The sequence below is a fragment of the Microcaecilia unicolor genome, chromosome 3, assembly GCF_901765095.1.
Source record: "Microcaecilia unicolor chromosome 3, aMicUni1.1, whole genome shotgun sequence".
NCBI classification, from domain to species: domain Eukaryota; kingdom Metazoa; phylum Chordata; class Amphibia; order Gymnophiona; family Siphonopidae; genus Microcaecilia; species Microcaecilia unicolor.
In genome coordinates this window covers 217,214,823-217,235,794 of record NC_044033.1, presented here as the reverse complement: position 1 = coordinate 217,235,794, position 20,972 = coordinate 217,214,823, and the positions used below count along the sequence as shown (strand labels likewise).

The window sequence follows — 20,972 nt, the reverse complement described above, 5'->3', positions numbered from 1 at the left end:
ATCTTGCAGTACTCCAGATAATCTGTTGAGCTGGGCCTGTTGCTGTTGAAGAGCTTGAGCCAAGTCAGTCAGATCAGGTTTATCTGGCGAGCTCATGGCTTCGGCTTTCTGTCAGGCCTATGCCCCGAAAAGTGAGCCCTTGTGCCAAACAACGTCTGGCAGCCAGACAGTCCTGATCTTACCTGGGGAGTCAGGGCAGAGACCTCCCACGAAGGGCAGAATGGAGCAGACAATTGCCCAAAAGACAAGGTCCCGATCCGATCAGCGGTTCCAGGCCGGTGGTAGACAAAGGCAAGTCCAGATCCACCCTGTGGCACAAAAGCAGGCAGCAGGCAAAAGCAAAGTCCAGGTCCAAACTGTGGTTCAAAGGCAGGCGGTAGGCAACAGCAAAGTCCAGGTCCAAACTGTGGTTCAAAGGCAGGCGGCAGGCAAAAGCAAAGTCCAGGTCCAAACTGTGGTTCAGAGGCAGGCGGCAAGCAATAGCAAAGTCCAGGTCCAAACTGTGGTTCAAAGGCAGGCGGTAGGCAATAGCAAAGTCCAGGTCCAAACTGTGGTTCAAAGGCAGGCGGCAGGCAATAGCAAAGTCCAGGTCCAAACTGTGGTTCAAAGGCAGGCGGTAAGCAATAGCAAAGTCCAGGTCCAAACTGTGGTTCAAAGGCAGGCGGCAGGCAATAGCAAAGTCCAGGTCCAAACTGTGGTTCAAAGGCAGGCGGCAGGCAAAAGCAAAGTCCAGGTCCAAACTGTGGTTCAAAGGCAGGCGGTAAGCAATAGCAAAGTCCAGGTCCAAACTGTGGTTCAAAGGCAGGCGGCAGGCAATAGCAAAGTCCAGGTCCAAACTGTGGTTCAAAGGCAGGCGGCAGGCAAAAGCAAAGTCCAGGTCCAAACTGTGGTTCAAAGGCAGGCGGCAGGCAATAGCAAAGTCCAGGTCCAAACTGTGGTTCAAAGGCAGGCGGCAGGCAATAGCAAAGTCCAGGTCCAAACTGTGGTTCAAAGGCAGGCGGTAGGCAATAGCAAAGTCCAGGTCCAAACTGTGGTTCAAAGGCAGGCGGCAGGCAATAGCAAAGTCCAGGTCCAAACTGTGGTTCAAAGCAGAGAAACAATCCAAAGACACAGAACTCAGGAATCCACACCAGCAGAAGCCGAAGCAAAGAGTTCTGTCAGAGTCTGGTTTAAGTAGCCCCCTCCATCAGGGAAACCACCATCAGCTGTCCGGAAGGCGTGGCCAACAACCAGCCCCAGGAGGCTCTGGATAGGCTGGTCACAAGGAGCGGGCGGAGCCTAGCCGCGACCAGCCAATCCGCGCCCAGAAGAGGCGTTCCCCATGCTCCTGGGCCCCGCACCCGGAAGAGACTTTCCAGCTAGAGTGCGCCGGCCATATTTGCAGCGTCGGCGCTCTCCAGACGCTACAGCAGCATAGCGGCGGGCCGGAGCCGTCCAGGAGGAAGCCCAGACTCCCCTACCATGCCGCCCGTAGCCAGCGATACCCCGCTCTCTCCTGCTCGTGGAGCGAGGTATCCCCGCAGGCAGAGCGGCACAGGTAAGGGACGTGACACAGTGCAGTTGAGATGAAAAGAGTATGCACATGTTATAGCGCTTAACTGGCAGCGATTTTTCACCAAGGGAGAACCTCCGCCTAACTTTAGGCATGGAGCGGGTTACTCTATAACACTGTGCATAAATTTTAGAAATACATACGTCCTGCCCATGCTTCTCCCATAGCCACGCCCCCTTTTGGGACCTGCACAGTAGAATTTACGCGGACTACATTATAGAATATGCTTAGCAAGCAGTGCGCATAAATTCTGTTTAGTTCCAGTTAGTACCAATAATTGCTTGTTAACATCCAATTATCGGTGCTGATTGGCTTGTTAACCAATTGAGTTGCGCATGCAAATCAAAATATACTTAGATCTGCACATGCAACTCTAGTCACACTATATAGAATCAGAGGGCAAATGCATTTAAGCTTTTGCAATTTTTTCACTCAGAAATGGTAAATTGAACTTTTGCTTATTGTACCATCATATTACCTACAGAGATCTTGATCTAGAATTGTATGATATTATACTTATTGTATATTTGTAAACTGCTCAGGTGTTTGTTATGATGGGTGGTATCAAGTCATAGAAGCATAGAAACGTACACAATTATGATACAAATAAGCAAAAGCAATTGCGATACAAATGAAGCTTAGTAAAGACCCCAATGTGCTTGGCCTCCAGAGCACCGTTTCCTCTAAGCTGAGCGGGAGTCCTCCAACCGCATTGCTGCCTATAGGGGGTGCTGCTTCAATTCTGTGTTTTCAGTCGCTAGGGACAGGCAAGTTCCTTGGAGTTCTGCAGAACTTGAATATCTCTCACTATTGAAAATGTGATAGTGAGACAATTCCCCTCACTGGCAGGACTATAGGTGGAAGACTCTCACTCAGCTTAGAGGGAAAGTGCTCCAGAGACTTTCACGACCAGAGGGTTGCTATGCCATATTTTTCATGCATGATCCTGTGCAATTCATCAAGGCTGTTATTATGATATGACTAACTGCTGTGACTCTTTCAGACGGAGGGACGTAATGGTTCTGTCTCCCTGGCTGGCCCCAATTGTCTGGGCAGGGACTTTTAATCGTGACCTCCTGATGGAAGAATTTCAGCACAAGAAATACAGAATTGGTCTTACAGTGTCTGCCATTGGCAAGTAGGTACTCCAAATTCTGGCTCTAGTTAGGGTTTCCTTTTTGGTTAGTTTATTTTTTTTGTTATTGTTGTTGTTGTTTTAATTTGTATTTCAATGAATACGTCGAAGGCATATTCATAAGAGATTCCCAAAAAGCTAAAATAGAAGAAATCATAAACATAATATCTCAAGAAATGTCCACAAAAAGGAGGAGATAACAGAGCAGTAAATCAATGGAAAGATGAAAAATAAAGGGGAAAAAAAACATGAAATAGAGTAAGAAAAATCCCCTCAAATACACATTATTAGACCTGATAACAGTTCCCTGAACCAAAAAACTGAGGATCAAACTGAAGTTGCACCCTTTCCCTCTAGAAAAAAACTTGAGATGGCTCATAAAAATATACCGAACATTCTGAAAAAGAATACAACATTTGCAAGGAAATCTAAGCTGGAAAGTAGCTCCTAAACCAGTTACAGCGGATCATAACTCCAAAAACTTCTTTCACCTAGCCCGCGTCCACGTGGAAACATCTGGGAACACTTGCACTTTCTCACCCATAAATGAAGTATCAGCAGATTTAAAATACGTTTTGGGCTAGATCTGTTTTATTAACGAATAAACCACAAAAAAGTGCCCTAAATGACCAACTACTCCCTGGAGTAGTCTAGTGGTGGATGCAGTGCACTGCAAACACGTAGACTCAGGCCCATACCTCCCCCTACCTGTCACACTTGTGGTGGAAACTGTGAACCATCCAAAACTCACCAGAACCTCACTGTACCCACATATAGGTGCCCCCTTCACCCATAAGGGCTATTGTAGTGGTGTACAGTTGGGGGTAGTAGATTTTGGATGGGTTTTGGGGTGCTCAGAAGACAAGATAAGGGAACAACAGTGAGATGTATACCTGGGCGCATTTATTTGAAGTCCACTGCAGTACCCCCTAGGGGGATATCTGTGTGGCCAGTCTACTAAGAATGCTGGCTCCTCCTACATCCCAATAGCTTGATTTTGTACATTTTTCACTTGGATGTTTTTGTTTCAAAAATGGTCCAAAAAGGTAAATGCACAGAGCACAAAAATATATAGCAAATAGCCATTTTCAAAAGAAAATAAAAAAAGAGACATTTTTCTGTTTTGAAAATAGCTATATTACCTACTTGAATTTTGGACATTTTTATCAAAACGTCCAAAATTGGACTTAGACTTCATATCGAAAATACCCCTCTATGGCCCAGATGCATCAACCATACGTAAAAAAATCTGAAAAAACGAAGCATGCACCAAAAAAACAAGTCGCACATGTTCGGTGCGGTATTGAAAACTACAATGTATCAAAGATTCATAATCCCCATCGGCAATCGGCCCCTAAAGCATGCGCAGAGCAGCCAAGCGTTATGCTGGCTGCTCTGCGCATGCCACAAACGTCCAAAACAGCAACAAGAAAAAAACACAAACACATGGCTCCCTGCTTCCCCCTGCATCAATACAAAAATAAACATACATCAAAAAAGGATCTGGAGGGGGCAAAGGCGCTCGTCAGAAGCGTCCAGTATGGACGGCCTTGCCCCCCCCCCCCCGCCCCGAGGTCGCCGCTGCTCCCCGCTTCCGCTCGTATAAAATAAAAAATTAAAACAAAACTAAAAAGTTTAGCAGCCCCAGTCCCCCTCCCTTCCTGTCTCTCTCTGTACTCCTTCTCCCATAGCTCCGCCTCCCGGCATCCTCCGCCCCTTGCCCCACCCCCCTGAGCTCGTCGCCACCGCTCCCCCCTCTACTGGACCCCCCTCCGCTTTACCGGCCCGCACAGCGCCTCTCACCTCTGTGTGAAGGCGCTGCACAGGATGGAACAGCTAATCAGCGATCACTGCTGCCTCCTCCGACGTCTCTCTGTTCTTCCTGGGCCCTCCTCTGACGTTAGTTATCTACGTAGGTAACTTACATCAGAGGAGGGCGGGCCCAGGAAAAACAGAGAGACGTCAGAGGAGGCAGCAGTGATCGCCGATCAGCTGTTCCATCCCGTGCAGCGCCTTCACACAGAGGTGAGAGGCGCTGCGCGGGCCGGTAAAGCGGAGAGGGGGTCCAGTAGAGGGGGGGGAGCGGCGTCGATGAGCTCAGGGGGCGGGGTATGGGGGCAGAGGATGCCGGGAGGCGGAGCTATGGGAAAAGGAGTACAGAGAGAGACAGGAAGGGAGGGGGACCAGGGCTGCTAAACTTTTTAGTTTTGTTTTAATTTTTAATTTTATACGAGCGGAAGCAGGGAGCAGCAGCAACCGCGGGGGGGGGGGGGGGGGGGGGCAGGGCATGCTGTCCATACAGGACGCTCCTGACGAGCGCCCTTGCCCCCTCCCAGTCCTTTTTTGATTTTGTTTTCGTTTCATTTGTATTGTATGCAGAGGGAAGCGGGGAGCCACCTGTTTGTGTTCTTTATTTTGTTTTTCAACATGCCAGCTTGGAATTTTAAGGTGCAGGGGGAAGCGGGGAGATGACAGCTCAGGCCTTTACGACTGCTCTGACCATACGTTTAATATGTCGCGGTAAATGATTCGGTGTAATCTTCAGTATTGTTAGTGCATCCCAAATCGCCCACATTACAATGGTAATTACTCTTTTGTATTCCGTTTTCGTTAGCTGCTTGCTTTGTAGGAAAAAGGCCTTTAATGCATGCAACAGTTAGGAATTTCCTTTGTTAAAGGGTTGTTAGAAGGTCGTTAAGGTTTAGTGCATCTGGCCCTACGTGTCTTTATAAAATGCAAGAGTTAAACTGGCAGAAATCACAGCTAGATTGACATTGTGGACATTGGCGGTTGCTAAGGAGAAGGTAGGACATGTGAGATTCACAGCTGCCATGGGGTCCTGATTTTTGAGAGGGAGATTTTAGTACATGCCCCAACCCTGCCCTACTCTGCCTTGATCCCGCCCAGTCTACATCATGGTTCCACCCCCTGGCATACTTCAACCCACAGCCACTCCAGTTCACTCTATTACAGCCCTATCCAGCATCTATTCCTCCCAGAGGCATAAACGTGAGGGAGCCTCAGCCCTCCCCACCCTTGGTTGAATTGCTGACGGAGATGCTTGATTCTCGCTAGCTGAAGAAGTCCACTGCATGAACGCCCTACCATGCTGTTTGAGCAGTACAGCAGTCGGCAGTGTGCTTCAGCCGCTGAAGCCGGCCCTCCTGCATAGGCTCAGTTCCAGGGGCGTAGCTACGGGTGGGCCTGGTTGGGCCCAGGCCCACCCACTTTCCCTCCAAGCCCGCCCACCCACCCCACATCCCTCGCATGTCGCTCGCTGCCTTTTCTCCGGCCGCAACGGAAATTCTTGTCCTCCCCACCGGTGCTGCCTCGGTCCCTGCATGCTACCCAGTACCTTCGGTCCCTGCATTCTTTTCTTCGATCGTCGCCGGCAGCGCTGCCATTCATACAGGCAGCTCCGCTCCCCTCTGCCGCGTCCATCCGGCCCTCTCTGATGCACTTCCTGTTTACATAGGGCCATCCGGCCCTCTCTGATGCACTTCCTGTTTACATAGGGCCAGATGGACATGGCAGAGGGGAGCGGAGCTGCCTGTATGAATGGCAGCGCTGCCGGCGACGATCGAAGAAAAGAATGCAGGGACCGAAGGCACTGGGTAGCATGCAGGGACCAAGGCAGCACCGGTGGGGAGGACAAGAATTTCCGTTGCAGCCGTGGTGGGACGCAGGGGTGGAGAGAGAGGCAGGGAAGGGCATGAAAGCTTGCAGCGATTCCTCAAGGCCGCCACAGTACAATGTCCTTGCCCTGGGCCTGCCCCGTGAGAGGGGGTGGGGTGGAGAGAGTGAGTGAGTGAGAGAGACGGGTAATGCTAGGTGGGGTGGAGAAATAATTGTTTAACATGGGGGAGGGAGAGATGCAGGAGGAAAAGAGAGAGAGAATTGTTTGATATGGGTGTGGTGGGGAGAGGAAGGGAAAGGCTGCAGAGGAGTGGCAAAGGACAATAGAGGAAAAAAGTGTTGGACATGACAGTGGAAGGAAGGGAGTGAGAGATGAGAGGGGGAAATATTGAACATGGCTGGAGGGGAGAATAAAAGATGTTAGACCAGGGGCTCAAGGCAGGGAGAGACAGAAAGAAAGAGATAGTGGACAATATGGGAGAGATGTTGGACATAGAGGTGGAGCAAAGGGAAGGAGAGATGCTGCACAAGAGAGGGGGAAGAGGGAGATATTGGATCCAGGGGCAGAAGGGAGATATGCTGGACAATGGGTAAGAGAGAGAAATGCAGGACAATGGAGGGAGGGGAAAGGCATATGCTGGTGGGGGGAGGGGGTAAAAGGGAGATGTCAGGCTATGAGAGTGAAGAGAGGATAAAGACAGAGGGGAGATGGTAATGAAATGAATGACAGGATAGTGATTACAGGTGGTAGAAATATGGTAATGGTGCGTAGATTGAAGATGGAAGGGAATGGAAGGCTGGGAAGGAGTGAGTTTGGATATGGGTGAGCTAGTGGGTGAAAGGAGATGGAAATTTGATAGATATCTGAAAAATAAAAAGAAGGAAAAAGTTTAGAAAGAGAGTTAAATTTGAGTGGACAGAGGCAGAAAAGAACAAAAAACAGAAAGGAAAGAGCTAAAATGGAAAGATCAATATTTCAGAAGCAGTTGTAGTGAGAAAATGGAACGAGAGGAGAGAAAAGACAAATGGACAACAGTTGCTTGAAGAATTAGCAGAAGACGACGGGAAAGTGGGAAGGAGAAACTGAAACCAATATGATAGAAAAATAAAATGTCCAGACAACAAAAGGTAGAAAAATAATTTTATTTTGAACGTTTTAAATGGAATATGTTAGCTTTGGGAAATGTTCATAGCGGATGTCTTTTTATTGTGTGCAGTAGAAAAGGACATGCATTTTTGTTTTTATTTCTCCAGTGTTGCAGAGGGCTTCTTTATTTTCTGCCCTGGGCCCCAGCATGGCTAACAGCAGCCCTGACCCTTGCTGTAGCTGGTGGGGATCCCCAAGCCCTGCTAGCTGAGGACCTCCACTGAAGGTGGCCAGAACTCCCTTCTGCTGAGCTTGGCAGATGGGGGCAGCATCCTTGAGCCACTGACAACTAAGCATGCATGGGGTGCCGCTATCGGTGGCTCAAGGAGTTGCTGCTTCCAACCAAGCTTGGTAAAAGTGAATTCTGGCTATCTTTGGTGGAAGTTTTCAGGTGACAGAGCTTGGGGATCTTCATCAGCTAAAGTATTTATCTTTTGAGTTGGGAAATGCTGGGGGAGGGGGTTAGAGAGAAAAATTTTGTGCCCACCCACTGTGGGTTCAGGCCCACCCAAAACTGGCTGTCTGGCTATGCCACTGCTCAGTTCAAGAAAATAAGACAATGCCTTTTTATTAGACTAGCCTAATACCTATTTCAATTAGCTTTCAGAGACCAAAACCTCCTGCCTTAGGTCAGGACATAGTATACTGCTGTTATGGTATCCTCTCCTGACCTAAGGAAGCAAGTGTTGGTCTCTGAAGGCTAGTCAAAAAAGTATTAAAATTAGGCCAGCATAAACCTTATTTTCTATTTGTGATTTATTTGTATTTATTAACCTTTATCAACACAGCTACCACATTACTTTAGCCTAGACTAAAAATGAAATTATTTTCTGTAACTTTGTTGTCTGCCCATTTACTTTTTCTGATTGTGTTTAGTCCCAGTCTCTTCTTTCTGCTTTCCTCTTAACTCTCTTGCCAGAGTTTCCTATCATTTCTCATTTTTCTCTCTCCTTTTTCTTTCAGTTTTCTTCAATTTATTTTTCTGCCTCTTTGTCCAGATTTAATTCATTCTTACTATCCAGTCTTTAATTTCCCTCTTTTTACTTCATCTACCTATGGCTTTTCATCTTTCCCTCACCCCTGTTCTCCCCTATGTTCCATCCTCTTATTCTCCAGTTTATTGCAAACTCTATCCTTTCCCCCTTTCAATCCAGCACCTCCCCTCTTTCTTTCCCTACCTTTCCGTTCAGTGTCTTCTCTCTTTCTCCCCATCCTTTCCAGTGTCTCCCTCTTTTTCTCTCTGCATGCTTCCATCCGGCATCTCCTCTCTTTCTCCCCCTACCCTTCCATCTCTTCCCTCATTCTCTCCTTACCCTTCCATCCAGCATCTTCTCTCTTTCTCTCCCCATCCTTCCAATGTCTTCCCTCTGCATCCTCCCATCCTTCTCCCCTCTTTCTGTCCCCATCCTTTCAGCATCTTACCTCTTTCTTTTTCCCTCCTTTCATCCATCATCTCTCCTCTTTCTCTCTCCATCCTTCCAGCCAGGGTCTCCCCATTACTCCCTATCTTTCTACCCAGCATTTTCTCTCTCTCCAGCCTTTTCCATCCAACGTGTCCCCTCTATCTCTCCCCATCTTTCCACTCATCATCTCTCTTTTTACCCCTCTTCCATCCAGCCTCCCCACTCTTTTATCTTTTTCCTCCCCTCTCTCCATTCAGCCTCTCCTGCCTCTCTCTCTACACCCCCTCCCCTTCCCCTTTCTTTTTCTCTTCCCTTCCCCCTTACACGGCATCTTCTGTTTCCTGGACACTTCTTCTTCTTCTTCTTCTTCTGATGAGCAACAGTGGCCGAGGGAAAGCAACAAATAGCAAACGCTAGCCGCGGCTTTCAGGCAACAAACACTGTTGGCTCTGCTGGTCCTCTGCCCCAGAATGGGAAGTTGACATCTCCGTGGTCACAGGATCGACAGAGCTGACAGCTCATGCCTGAAAGCTGTAGCCCTGCGCTTGCTGTTTACTGTTTTGCCATCGCTGCTGTTCACCAGGAGAAGCAGCAGCAGCCGTGGCAGTGTCTCAGCGCAGACCAGGAGAATTTCCCGTTTTGATGGGAGTGTGGGAGATGACCCACCAAAACAGGCGTCTCCCACTCAGTGCAGGAGTCTTGGCAGGTCTGGAGCTTTGGGCATTACCGTTTTGGCATTGCTATTTCAACACCATTGTTAGGGCACTGGAATTATGGCCACAAGAATTTGGGGCAGCAAAATGGCAGCATTGAAAAGTCCTCCTTCCTTCCTCCCTCCCCCCCCCCACGCACTGACCTCGTGCCTGTTTGCTGCTGTAACTGGGAGTCCTTGAGAAGAAGAGAAATGTGGGCTGCTTCATATGGTGCCTGTGAGGAGGGACGGTTCTTCAGGAAGCCTCTTGTGTCCTCTTTCACAGGCACCACCTGGGACAGCCCACGTTTCCCTTGTGCTAAAGGACTCTGGCTGCAGTAGTGAACAGGCACAAGCCCTGCTCTCGAATACCGGAAGTCAGTGCTTCGGGGGCAGAGGAGGAGGAAGACTTTTGGATGTCAGTACCCTAACAGTGGCACTAAAATAGTGACTAATTATATAAAGTACTCCTTACACCTTAAATATCTTAACCTTATTTCTTTATTGTATTACATATGCCTAATACCTCTACCCTCGAAACTCACATTCTCATGTTGCACTCACACATAGCTCACAGTACCTTTGTATATTGCCTTGTCAATTAATCAACTGTTTTACTTCTACATTCACTTCCTAATACAATGCACTAGCTATACAATTGTTTTACTACCTTATTTTCAAACATTTCAAATCAATGCCTCCAGATCTACATGGGGCATCCTTCTTAAGCATCGGTTAAAGTGCCTACTAATGTTTATGCTGATTTTATCAGTTCAGTTCCTTAGGTTCAAAGTCCAAACATCTTTGTACTCCCAAATAGCTGCGGAACCCCGCTGGCTGCGTGAGAAAGGCTATCACTAGGGAGGGACACAAGTCACCAACATTCACTCTTCATTGAAAAGACCTTTTTTAAGCCTTGTAAAGCCAGCTGATATTCTCCTCTAGTTTCTCTCTATGCGAGACCCCATTTAAATATGCGAGACCACATTTCGGAAGTGTCCTTCATCAGGAGGAACTAGCACCCGATATCTGTGTGATGTATATAACAAAAACATACCACTATAGGCACAAGTAATGTAACTAAAATAGTGACACCAAAATGACAAATGATGCCTAGGGCCATGCTCCACCTATTTCTACACCGAAAAAACGCTATTCTATAAACTGCACTTAAATTTAGGAGTTGCACGCTTTGAAAATTAGGCATGCATGGTATAGAATAGGTTGTAAGGCAGGTCCACATGTAACTCCTAATCATGACCAATTAAGTACTTGTTAACACTAATTATTGATTATCACCAATTAAGCCAAGTACTTTGTGTGCGGATCTTTGGTTCACATGCAAAATTGAGCACCTACCTTTGGGCGAGCAATACAAAATCCACCCCCCCACCTCACACTTTAGTAGATTTCCTTATGAACACTCTGCTTTGGTAATGGTTCTGGAAAATTGTCCTTAATAGTTTTACTCTCTCTGGACCCCTGCTCCAGAGGAGAGCTGCTCTGTAACTCTTAATCGGATCATGAGGTCTCTGAGCCTTCAGGTACAAATACCTTTTAGGTGGTCCCTTCTTTAATGAGCACACAGCTACTAGGATTCTGTTGTTACTTCTCCTCTGGTTCGTTCCTGATCTTTCAGGCTTGATCTTGTTACTCTTTGTCCGCTTAAGATGTAGAGCAGCTTCCCCATTCCAGTTCTCACTTGGTGCAGATGCAGCAACTGTGGGGGACTCTGACCCTCCTCCCATTAGATGTATTTTAATAAGGAAGAATAGAGCCAGGCTTGGTCCTTTTGCACTAATGGTAGAATGGCCAGGGAGCAAGAGCCAAAGATCTCCAAATAGTTCTCCTCCTACCACTGTCAGCAGTGGTGTGCTGGAGCCGGCTCGCACTGGCTCGCAAGAGCCGGTTGTTAATTTTGTAAGCCAGTTGTTGAGACAGGGTGAGCCGGTTTGCTTCTTCTTCCCCCCCCCCCCAAGCCACAAGGTCCCAGCACATACTTGAAGGCAGCCACCTTGGTGGTCTAGTGGCTGCCAAGACTTCCAGCGGCGGCCTCGCGAGACTTCTGCTGAAGTCTTGCAAAGCTGCCCTTGTAAGTCTCGGCAGCCATTTTAAAGAGTGATCCGGCAGCAGGCAGGAAAGACTGGGGATCTTTCCTGCTGCGAAAAATCCACTAGACCACCAGGGTGGCTGCCTTCAGGTATGTGCTGGGACCCTGTGTCTCAGGGGACCGGGGCAGCAGGGAGGAGGTCTGGAATGGGGGGGGATGTGGGGAGGATACAGTAAAAAAAAAACAAAAAAAACAGGTTGTATTTTCAGACATGCTGGCTTGTGCATACAGATGTACACAGAGGAAGTATAATAAGGGAATAACTTTTCATAGGTAGAGTAGTAATTTATTATAAATCGTAATCGGTGTGTCATTTGAAGGGGCTGGTTAATATACGGACACCCTAACCCTGTTATATTGGTGCAGAGATCTTTTTTTCTCCTGGTAAAGGGCTTCTAAAATGGGCATCATGTTATGAGAATCAGGTGCTCAACATTCAGAGTTTCTATTTATTTACTTATTTATGGCATTTTATCCCACATTAAACATGAATTAGATTGGAACCTGGGAGCATTTAAATTTTTTTTTCCTGGCGAAAGTAATGCATTGCCCCCCCCCCCCCCCAGTCCACCTCTGCGCCCCCCCCCCCCCCCCCCCCCCCACACACACACACACAAATTGCAAGGCTGGCTATACCTAGGGAGAGAGCCTGTTGTTAAAAATCTACCAGCACACCACTGACTGTCAGTCATAGTCTGTTCCAAAAACTGTGAGAGCATTTTAAGTCGAAAGGTGACATACCTATTCCAGTCACCAGAGGTCTCTACTGAGCAATTTATAGATCTAATTAATTGACCAAAAATAAATTTCTCTTTGTGAAAAGGATGTTGGAAATCTCAAACATATTATTTATTCTTGCTCATTTGTTCAAGATTATTGGAACTCTGTATGGAACACAATATCATCTACCTTGAATATTCAAGATGTTTTAACATATAACATAGTCATATTTGGATCCCTAATGATACAATCACCACTAGACAAATATCAAGCACAATTATTAGACATAATGTTACATCAAGCCTTAAGAACCCTTTTCTTTTGTTGGAAAGACCTTACCAAAGTAACGTATTTAACTTGGTGGAATTCTGTGTGTATATTAGCTAAATATGAATATGCTGCGGCTGAAAAACATAACTCACTTGTTAAATACAATAAAATATGGACTTCTTTACTAGATGAACTACATAATAACCTCTCTTAGAGTTGAATTTATGTATGATCATGACTTGTTATAGCAATAATTCTTGTATAATCTTAGTCTGAACATGTATGCTGATGCTTTGTTATTGTTAATCTGTTATGCTGGTTATTTGCTTTTATTTTAGCCATTTGTTATTGATTACAAAACACAATAAAAATATTGGAACAGTAATTTCTCTTTTAAAGGACGGGGTTAACCAGGCACAAACAAATTTAAACAAACCCAATGTCCCAATAACTTACAATACTTTTAAAGCATTCCGAGCAGATTCACTATATAAAGTCAAATACATCGGTGGCGACTCGTTCCACAAGAGCCAGAACTAGTCTTGGCTCACCTTGTCTCCTCAATGGTCCGTACTGACTTCAAATTTTTACTTAAACTTTACTTAAATTTCATATTAGATGCAATTGTCCAAATGTTTAGCAAACCTTTTTGTATCAGCCTTTTATACAAATCTTATTGACTTTTTTGACTGGGTGACCAAAGAACTGGATGAGGGACGTACACTAGATGTAATCTACTTGGACTTCAGCAAAGCCTTAGATATGGTCCCCCACAGAAGACTCGTGAATAAGCTGAAAGGGTTGAACTTAAGACCGAAAGTGGTGAACTGGATAAGAAACTGGTTGACTGACAGATGGCAGAGGGTGGTGGTAAATGGAATCCGCTCGGAAGAAAGGAAGTTGAGCAGTGGAGTTCCTCAGGGGTATGTGCTGGGGCCTATTCTGTTTAATATATTTGTGAGAGATATTGCTGAAGGGTTGGAAGGAGAGGTGTGCCTTTTTGCGGATGACACGAAAATAGCCAATAGAGTGGATACCCTGGAGGGAGTAGAAACGATGAGAAGGGATCTCCGAACATTAGAAGAATGGTCGAGGGTCTGGCAGTTAAAATTTAATATAACAAACGCTAGGGTATATATTTTCGTCCGGTTTTGTTTGTGTTACCTAAGTATACCTAATGAAAACCTTCGTTTTTTGTTGCTTAACAAGTAAATATACATGATCCTTTGTGCTTAAATTTTTTTCTTTTTTAATATATGCAATAGTGCTCAGTGAAAAGGGCTGTCCTGCAGGACTCTTACACAGCGTAAACTGTGTTACCTTGCCCAATGTGACATCATAGCACTCCAACCGCCCTCTCTATGTGTCATCAATAACATTTACAGGTGCTAACATCCAATTTCATGCTTTAGAGGTAGAAGAGCAACTAGAACACTCTACTTACCTTCGGATGTATTGCCAGTCCTACAGGAGTCCTTATCTCAACATGTATCCATCCATAAAAAACAGCTGTAAACTCCAGGCACGATGGACTTGAAATCCATCAGCTGCAGTTCACAGTACTTTTAGGTTCCCGTTCCCTACATGCGAGCATGTTTCACGCAAAGGCGTCTTCAGGGGAACAATTTGCTGAATCTGTAGCGGGAACCGCACAGTCTCAGCTTACCACTGGCCGAACGCCGGTGCATGCGCAAAGGAGGTGTTGATGCCCCTCTACAAGTCGTTGGTGAGGCTCCACTTGGGAGTATTGTGTTCAGTTTTGCCGGAGGCGGTATCTTGCAAAAAATGTAAAAAAGACTGGAAGCGGTGCAAAGAAAAGCTACGAAACTGGTATGGGATTTGTGTTGCAAACCGTACGAGGAGAGACTTGCTGACCTGAACATGTATACCTTGGAGGAAAGGAGAAACAGCGGTGATATGATACACACGTTCAAATATTTGAAAGGTATTAATCCACAAATGAACCTTTTCCGGAGACGGGAAGACGGTAGAACTAGAGGACATGAATTGAGGTTGAAGGGGGCAGGCAGACTCAGGACTAATGTCAGGAAGTATTTTTCCACAGAGAGGGTGATGGATATGTAGAATACCCTCCCGCGGGAGGTGATGGAGATGAAAACGGTAATGGAATTCAAACATGCGTGGGATAAACACAAAGGAATCCTGTTTAGAAGGAATGGTTCCGTGGAATCTTAGCGGAGATTGGGTGGTGACGCCGTTAATTGGGAAAGAAAACAAGAGCTGGGCAGACTTCTACGGTCTATGCCCTGATCGTGACTGAATAGATAGGGATGGGCTTCGATGTTAGCTTCAGAACTTAGTACAAGAACAGTACTAGGCAGACTTCTGTGGTCTGTGCCCTGAGAAAGGCAAGGACAAATCAAGCTCGGGTATACATATAAAGTATCACATACCATATAAATTAGTTTATCTTGTTGGGCAGACTGGATGGACCGTACAGGTCTTTATCTGCTGTCATTTGCTATATACTATATAAAAAAGTAGCGCTAATTAGCTACTTAACTTATCGTTTTCAAGTTATAGGACCGCTGGCTGAGATGTGGCGTGTTTCGCATCCAGTTGCGTCAGGGCCCAGTCCTCTCTGCGCCAATCCATCAAGTCATCCTGTACTCCTGGTGTTGCAATAAGAGGAAATATTCAAGATGGACTCGCCAGCCCTCATCTTTTAAATAATCGGGTGGTGTTCTTACTCAGTCTGAAAGTTCTGTAGCACTGATCTATAGACAGGCCAATTAGCTTCAATACAGACCAGTGAGGAGGCAAGATGAGCCAAGAATATTTCTTGCTTTTGTGAAATGAGTCGCCACTGAGGTCTTTGACTTTATATAGTGAATCTGCTCGGAATGCATCAAAGGTATTGTAAGTCCTTGGGACGTTTGAGCAATTTATAGAAGCAGGATGTGGTGTTCCTTTTACATATAAGAACCCTTTTCGGCATGTAAAACAGGCTCAAATAAAGAAAATGCTTTAAAATATTATACTCGCTGGGGCAATACTATAACTGAACACCACAACTTAGGCATCAAAATTAAGTTGATACGGCACCTATTCTATTACAGAACTTATGCACATACTTTCTGTTATCGAATGCTAGCATAAACTGGCATCAATGTGCTCGTTTATATTTATGCTAGGAATATGGCTTGGCGTAAAGGCCCAGATTCTATAAAAGGAGCCTAAAAAATCGGAGCTGTAAACATGTACATAAGCACCTAAATGTTGCCATATTGGGACAGACCGAAGGTCCATCAAGCCCAGTATCCTGTTTCCAACAGTGGCCAATCCAGGTCACAAGTAACTGGCAAGATCCCAAAAAAGTACAATACATTTAATGCTGCTTATCCCAGAAATAAGCAGTGGATTTTCCCCAAGTCCATCCTAATAGTGGTCTATGGACTTTTCTTTTAGGAAGCTATCTGAACCCTTTTTTAAGCCCTTCTAAGCTAACTGCTTTTACTACATCCTCTAGCAACGAATTCCAGAGTTTATTTACACATTGAGTGAAGAAATTTTTTCTCTGACTCATTTTAAATTTACTACTTTGTAACTTCATTGTGTGCCCCCTAATCCTAGTATTTTTGGAAAGAGTAAACAAGCAATTCACATCTACCCATTCCACTCCACTCACTATTTTATAGACCTCTATCATAACTCCCCTCAGCCATTTTTTCTCCAAGCTGAAGAGCCCTAGCCGCTTTAGCCTTTCCTCATAGGGACGTCATCCCACCCCTTTATCATTTTCGTTGCCCTTCTCTATACCTTTTCTAATTCCACTATACCTCTTTTGAGATGTGGTAACCAGAATTGCACACAGTATTCAAGGTGCAGTCGCACCATGGAGCGATAGAAAGGCATTGATAGCCCAGCGTCTGAAACTATGTACCTCCATTTACACTAATGAAAACGTGGCATAAATCCCTACACGTAGAGTTACGCACACTGGGCCATATTCTATAACTATGCACGTAAATGTTGGAATGCCCATGAAACGCCCATTTCCCCGCATATAGCCATACCCCTTTTGAGCTATGCGCAATAGAATTTAGGCACAGTTAATTACAGAATGTGCTTAGCGAGTTGTGCGCATAAATTCTAATTATTGCCAATTAGTGCTCATTATTGTTAAGTGATGTTATCAATGCTGATTAGCTTGTTAAGCCAATTAAGTTACATGGGTTGTTATACAATACGCCTGGATTTTGGCGCGGGTCTCTAGGTGCGCTATATAAAATCCAGCAGAAAATGGTACAACTTAAATGCAACATATATACATGTAATTTATAGTATTCTATAAGTTATGTGCTTAAGGGGGGGGTATTCATCAAGCAGCATTAGGACCTTCGTGCGAATGTTAATTAATATGCGCCAGGGGCGTAGCTACATGGGACCACGGGGGCATAGGACCCTGTAGATTTGGCCCTACCCCCCCTGCCGCTGCCGACCCTCTCAACCCCTCTCCCGCTGCCAACCCTCCCCTGCCGCCATTGGGCACCTTTTCTGGCGGGGGTCCCCAACCGCCACCAGCCGAAGTCCTCTTTTCTGGAACGGCCGCGTTGCTGATCTAAAAGCAAGGCTTCTGTTTCTGTGAGTCTGACGTCCTGCACGACATCAGACTCACAGAAACAGAAGCCTTGCTTGCAGATCAGCAATGCAGCTGCACCGGAGAAGAGGACTTTGGATGGCGTGGGTTAGGGACCCCCGCCAGCAAAGGTACCCGACGGCGGGAAGGGGGGAGTCGAAAGGGTTGACGCTGGGGAGGGTCAAAGGTGGTGGTGGTGGTGGCAGGGGGGTCAGCGGTGCCGGGGGGGCAAAATGTGCACCCTCACCTCGGGCTCTGGACCCTCTTCCTGCCGAAGTCTGGCTACGCCCCTGATATGCTCTAAATGCTAAAAAGCCTGTTTTATTCCAATGAGCTTCTTAGCATTAGGGCCTTAACACGCATTGAGGGGCCCTTATACAAAGTTTCGGTAAGCCCAATGTGGGCTTACCCAACGCTAAATCAGAACTACGGTAGTTTCAGCTGAAGCACATGCCATTTCTGGCACACTGTAAAAAACGTTTTTTCTAGCGCGGCGCTAGCCCGGCGGTAATCAGGCATCACCACACACTCTTACTGTGGGAGCCCTTACCGCCACCTCAATTAAATGCCCTACCGATGCTGCCAAACTATGTAAAAAAAAATGTGAGACTGCATTCAAAGTCAAGAACCTAGGCATGAGTCCCTGGGCATAAGTGCTAATCTATAAACCGAGCCTAACTTTAAGCGTGACTTATAGAATACACTTGTTTTGGCACTGATGTTTTTGAGCGCCATACACAGAATTCACCCCTAAACGCTAAAGCTCATTTTATACCTATAAGGGACAATATTCAGACCGGGGGAGTTATCCCGGCTAACTCCCGCGTTCACCGCTAAACCGGGATTTTCATTGCCAGGCCGTTTTCGGTTACAGGCATTGAATATCCGGTTTATTTTTGGCTGGTTAGAAGATAACCAGCTATGTTGATATTCTGGCAACCGGTTTTCTTCTAACTGGCCAAAGATATCCCTCATATTCACGCTGCCAAATATAGCCACCAAAGTAGGGCTGAAAATCGGCGGACAGCAACTAACCAGGGATATTCAGCAGTGAATAGCCAGTTATCCCCCACTGAATATCAGCAGATAGCTGGTTAAACACTATTTAACCGGTCAGTAGCCATTCTGAACTGAGTGGAGTGGCCTCATGGTTAGAGAACCGGTCTTGACATCCAGCGGTGCCTGGTCCAAATCCCACTGCTGCTCCGTGTGATCTTGGGCAAGTCACTTAACCCTCCATTGCCTCAGGTATAAACTTAGATTGTGAGCCCTCCTGGGACAGAGAAATATCCAGAGTACCTGAATGTAACTCACCTTGAGCTACTACTGAAAAAAGCTATGATCAACATCCATTATATACAGGGGTATTCTATAAATTTAAATATGCACATGTTCTAGAATAAGGGGGAATAGGTATGGATTTGTAGTTCCAACTTTTACACATGCTCTTAATATTTGTTTCTGTTTAACACTTTATTAACCCAAATTTTGTTTTGTTTTTCAAGGTATGTAAAATTACTTAAGAAGTTCCTAGAATCTACAGAGAGATACTTCATGAAAGGAGGAATGGTGACCTACTATGTTTTTACTGACCGCCCCGATAAAGTGAAAGCACTCAGTCTGGAAGTAAACAGACCACTGAAGATCATCACGGTCCCTAAATACCCTACCTGGGGACAGGTTGTTCTGGGTAGGATGGAGGTCCTCAAAAATCAAAGTGAACTGCTATTTCAGAAGGAAGTAGACTATGTAGTCAGTTTAGATGTAGACATGGTGCTATTCAGTCACATAGGAGTGGAGATCCTTGGGGAGTTGGTAAGTGTGATTCATCCTGCATATTACCATAGTCCACGTAAAGATTTACCGTATGAAAGACGCCCAGCCTCTCAAGCTTTTATTCCAGAAGATGAAGGAGACTTTTACTACCAGGCAAATTTCTTTGTTGGGACAGTGCAGAGGATCTACCAGTTGGCAACCGCTTGCTATGAAGGCATCGTGAAAGACAAAGCCAATGACATCCAAGCAGTAGTCTATGAAGAAAGTCACTTTAACAAATATCTTGTCTACAATAAACCTACAAAGCTTTTATCCCCCGAATATATATGGACGAACAACCTTTGGCGGCTAAAGGATATAAGGATTAAACGGATAGTCCATGGAGAGAAAAAATTTTAAAAAATATACATAGAATGAAATAACATTTTTGAAGTTTAAGCAGGGCTGTAGCAAGCTATAACAGTGCCTTGTCCTGTCACACACTATGGTGCCCCCCCAACACAGTGCTTCCTGTCCCTCCCAAGCATACAATGCAGCATCTACACCTGTCCCTTTATTACCCTCTAACCCCCCTCCCCCCCCCAAAAAAAATCCAAACAGGTGGAGATGCTGCACAGTGTATTGGAGGGAAGAAATGGACAGGTAGAGATGCTGCACTGTGTGATGGAGGGAGGAAAGGGACAGGTGGAGATGCTGCACCGTGTGATGGAGGGAGGAAAGGGACAGGTGGAGATGCTGCACTATGTGTTGGAGGGAGGAAAGGGACAGGTGGAGGAGGAAAGGGACAGGTGGAAGGAGGAAAGGGACAAGTGGAGATGCTGCACTGTGTGTTGGAGGGAGGAAAGGGCAGGTGGAGATGCTGCACTGTGTGATGGAGGGAGGAAAGGGACAGGTGAAGATGCTGCACTGTGTGTTGGAGGGAGGAAAGGGACAGGTGGAGGGAGGAAAGGGACAAGTGGAGATGCTGCACCGTGTGATGGAGGGAGGAAAGGGACAGGTGGAGATGCTGCACTATGTGTTGGAGGGAGGAAAGGGACAGGTGGAGGAGGAAAGGGACAGGTGGAAGGAGGAAAGGGACAAGTGGAGATGCTGCACTGTGTGTTGGAGGGAGGAAAGGGCAGGTGGAGATGCTGCACTGTGTGTTGGAGGGAGGAAAGGGACAGGTAGAGATGCTGCACTGTGTGTTGGAGGGAGGAAAGGGACAGGTAGATATACTGCACTTTGTGTTGAAAGGATAGAGAGGTGTGGTAGCCGTGTTAGTCCACTCTTAAAGGTTATCAATAGAAATCAAACAAAATAAAACATGGAAAAGAAAATAAGATGATGCCTTTTTTATTGGACATAACTTAATACATTTCTTGAATGGCAACCTTCGAAAGCTAATCAAGAAATGTATTAAGTTATGTCTAATAAAAAGGTATCATCTTATTTTCTTTTCCATGTTTTATTTTGTTTGATTTCTATTGATAACCTGTTGAAAGGATGAAAGGGCAGGTGAAGATGCTGCACTGTGTATTGGAGGGAAGAAATGGACAGGTGGAGATGCTGCACTGTGTGTTGGAGGGAGGAAAGGGACAGGTGGAGATGCCGCACTGTGTGTTGGAGGAAAGGGGTAGGAAGGAGGCAGGGAGGCTCTTTGTGCTGCAGCCTATTCCCACGATGGGGGTGCAGTTTTAGTACCCCACCTGTCTTGCACCCTGTGCGACTGCACTGATCGCACATACCTTGCTATGGTCCTGAGTTTAGGAGATAAGTGAGTGAAGATACTCAAGGCCTTTTTACTAAGCTGCATTGGGCCTAACACAGCAAAAAATAAGGTATAATGGGACATGCTACAGCATCACACAGTAATTTTAGAACATATGCGTAATAACCATACACTAAAAATTTATTTGGGGTTTTTTTGAGGGAGCATGTCAGGTTGAGGGCAGG

General features: G+C 45.9%; 1 protein-coding gene across 1 annotated transcript in view; it reads left to right on the top strand.

Annotated features, from left to right (window-relative positions):
* The window catches only part of LOC115466314 (histo-blood group ABO system transferase 1-like), a 53,487-nt gene extending 33,867 nt beyond the window's left edge, over positions 1 to 19,620 (top strand). The window contains exons 6-7 of the mRNA XM_030197485.1: positions 2,556 to 2,690; positions 18,770 to 19,620. Coding sequence (XP_030053345.1) covers positions 2,556 to 2,690; positions 18,770 to 19,439 — 805 coding nt within the window. The 3' untranslated portion in view covers positions 19,440 to 19,620. The remainder of the gene's footprint in view (positions 1 to 2,555; positions 2,691 to 18,769) is intronic.
* The last annotated feature ends 1,352 nt before the right edge of the window (positions 19,621 to 20,972 follow it).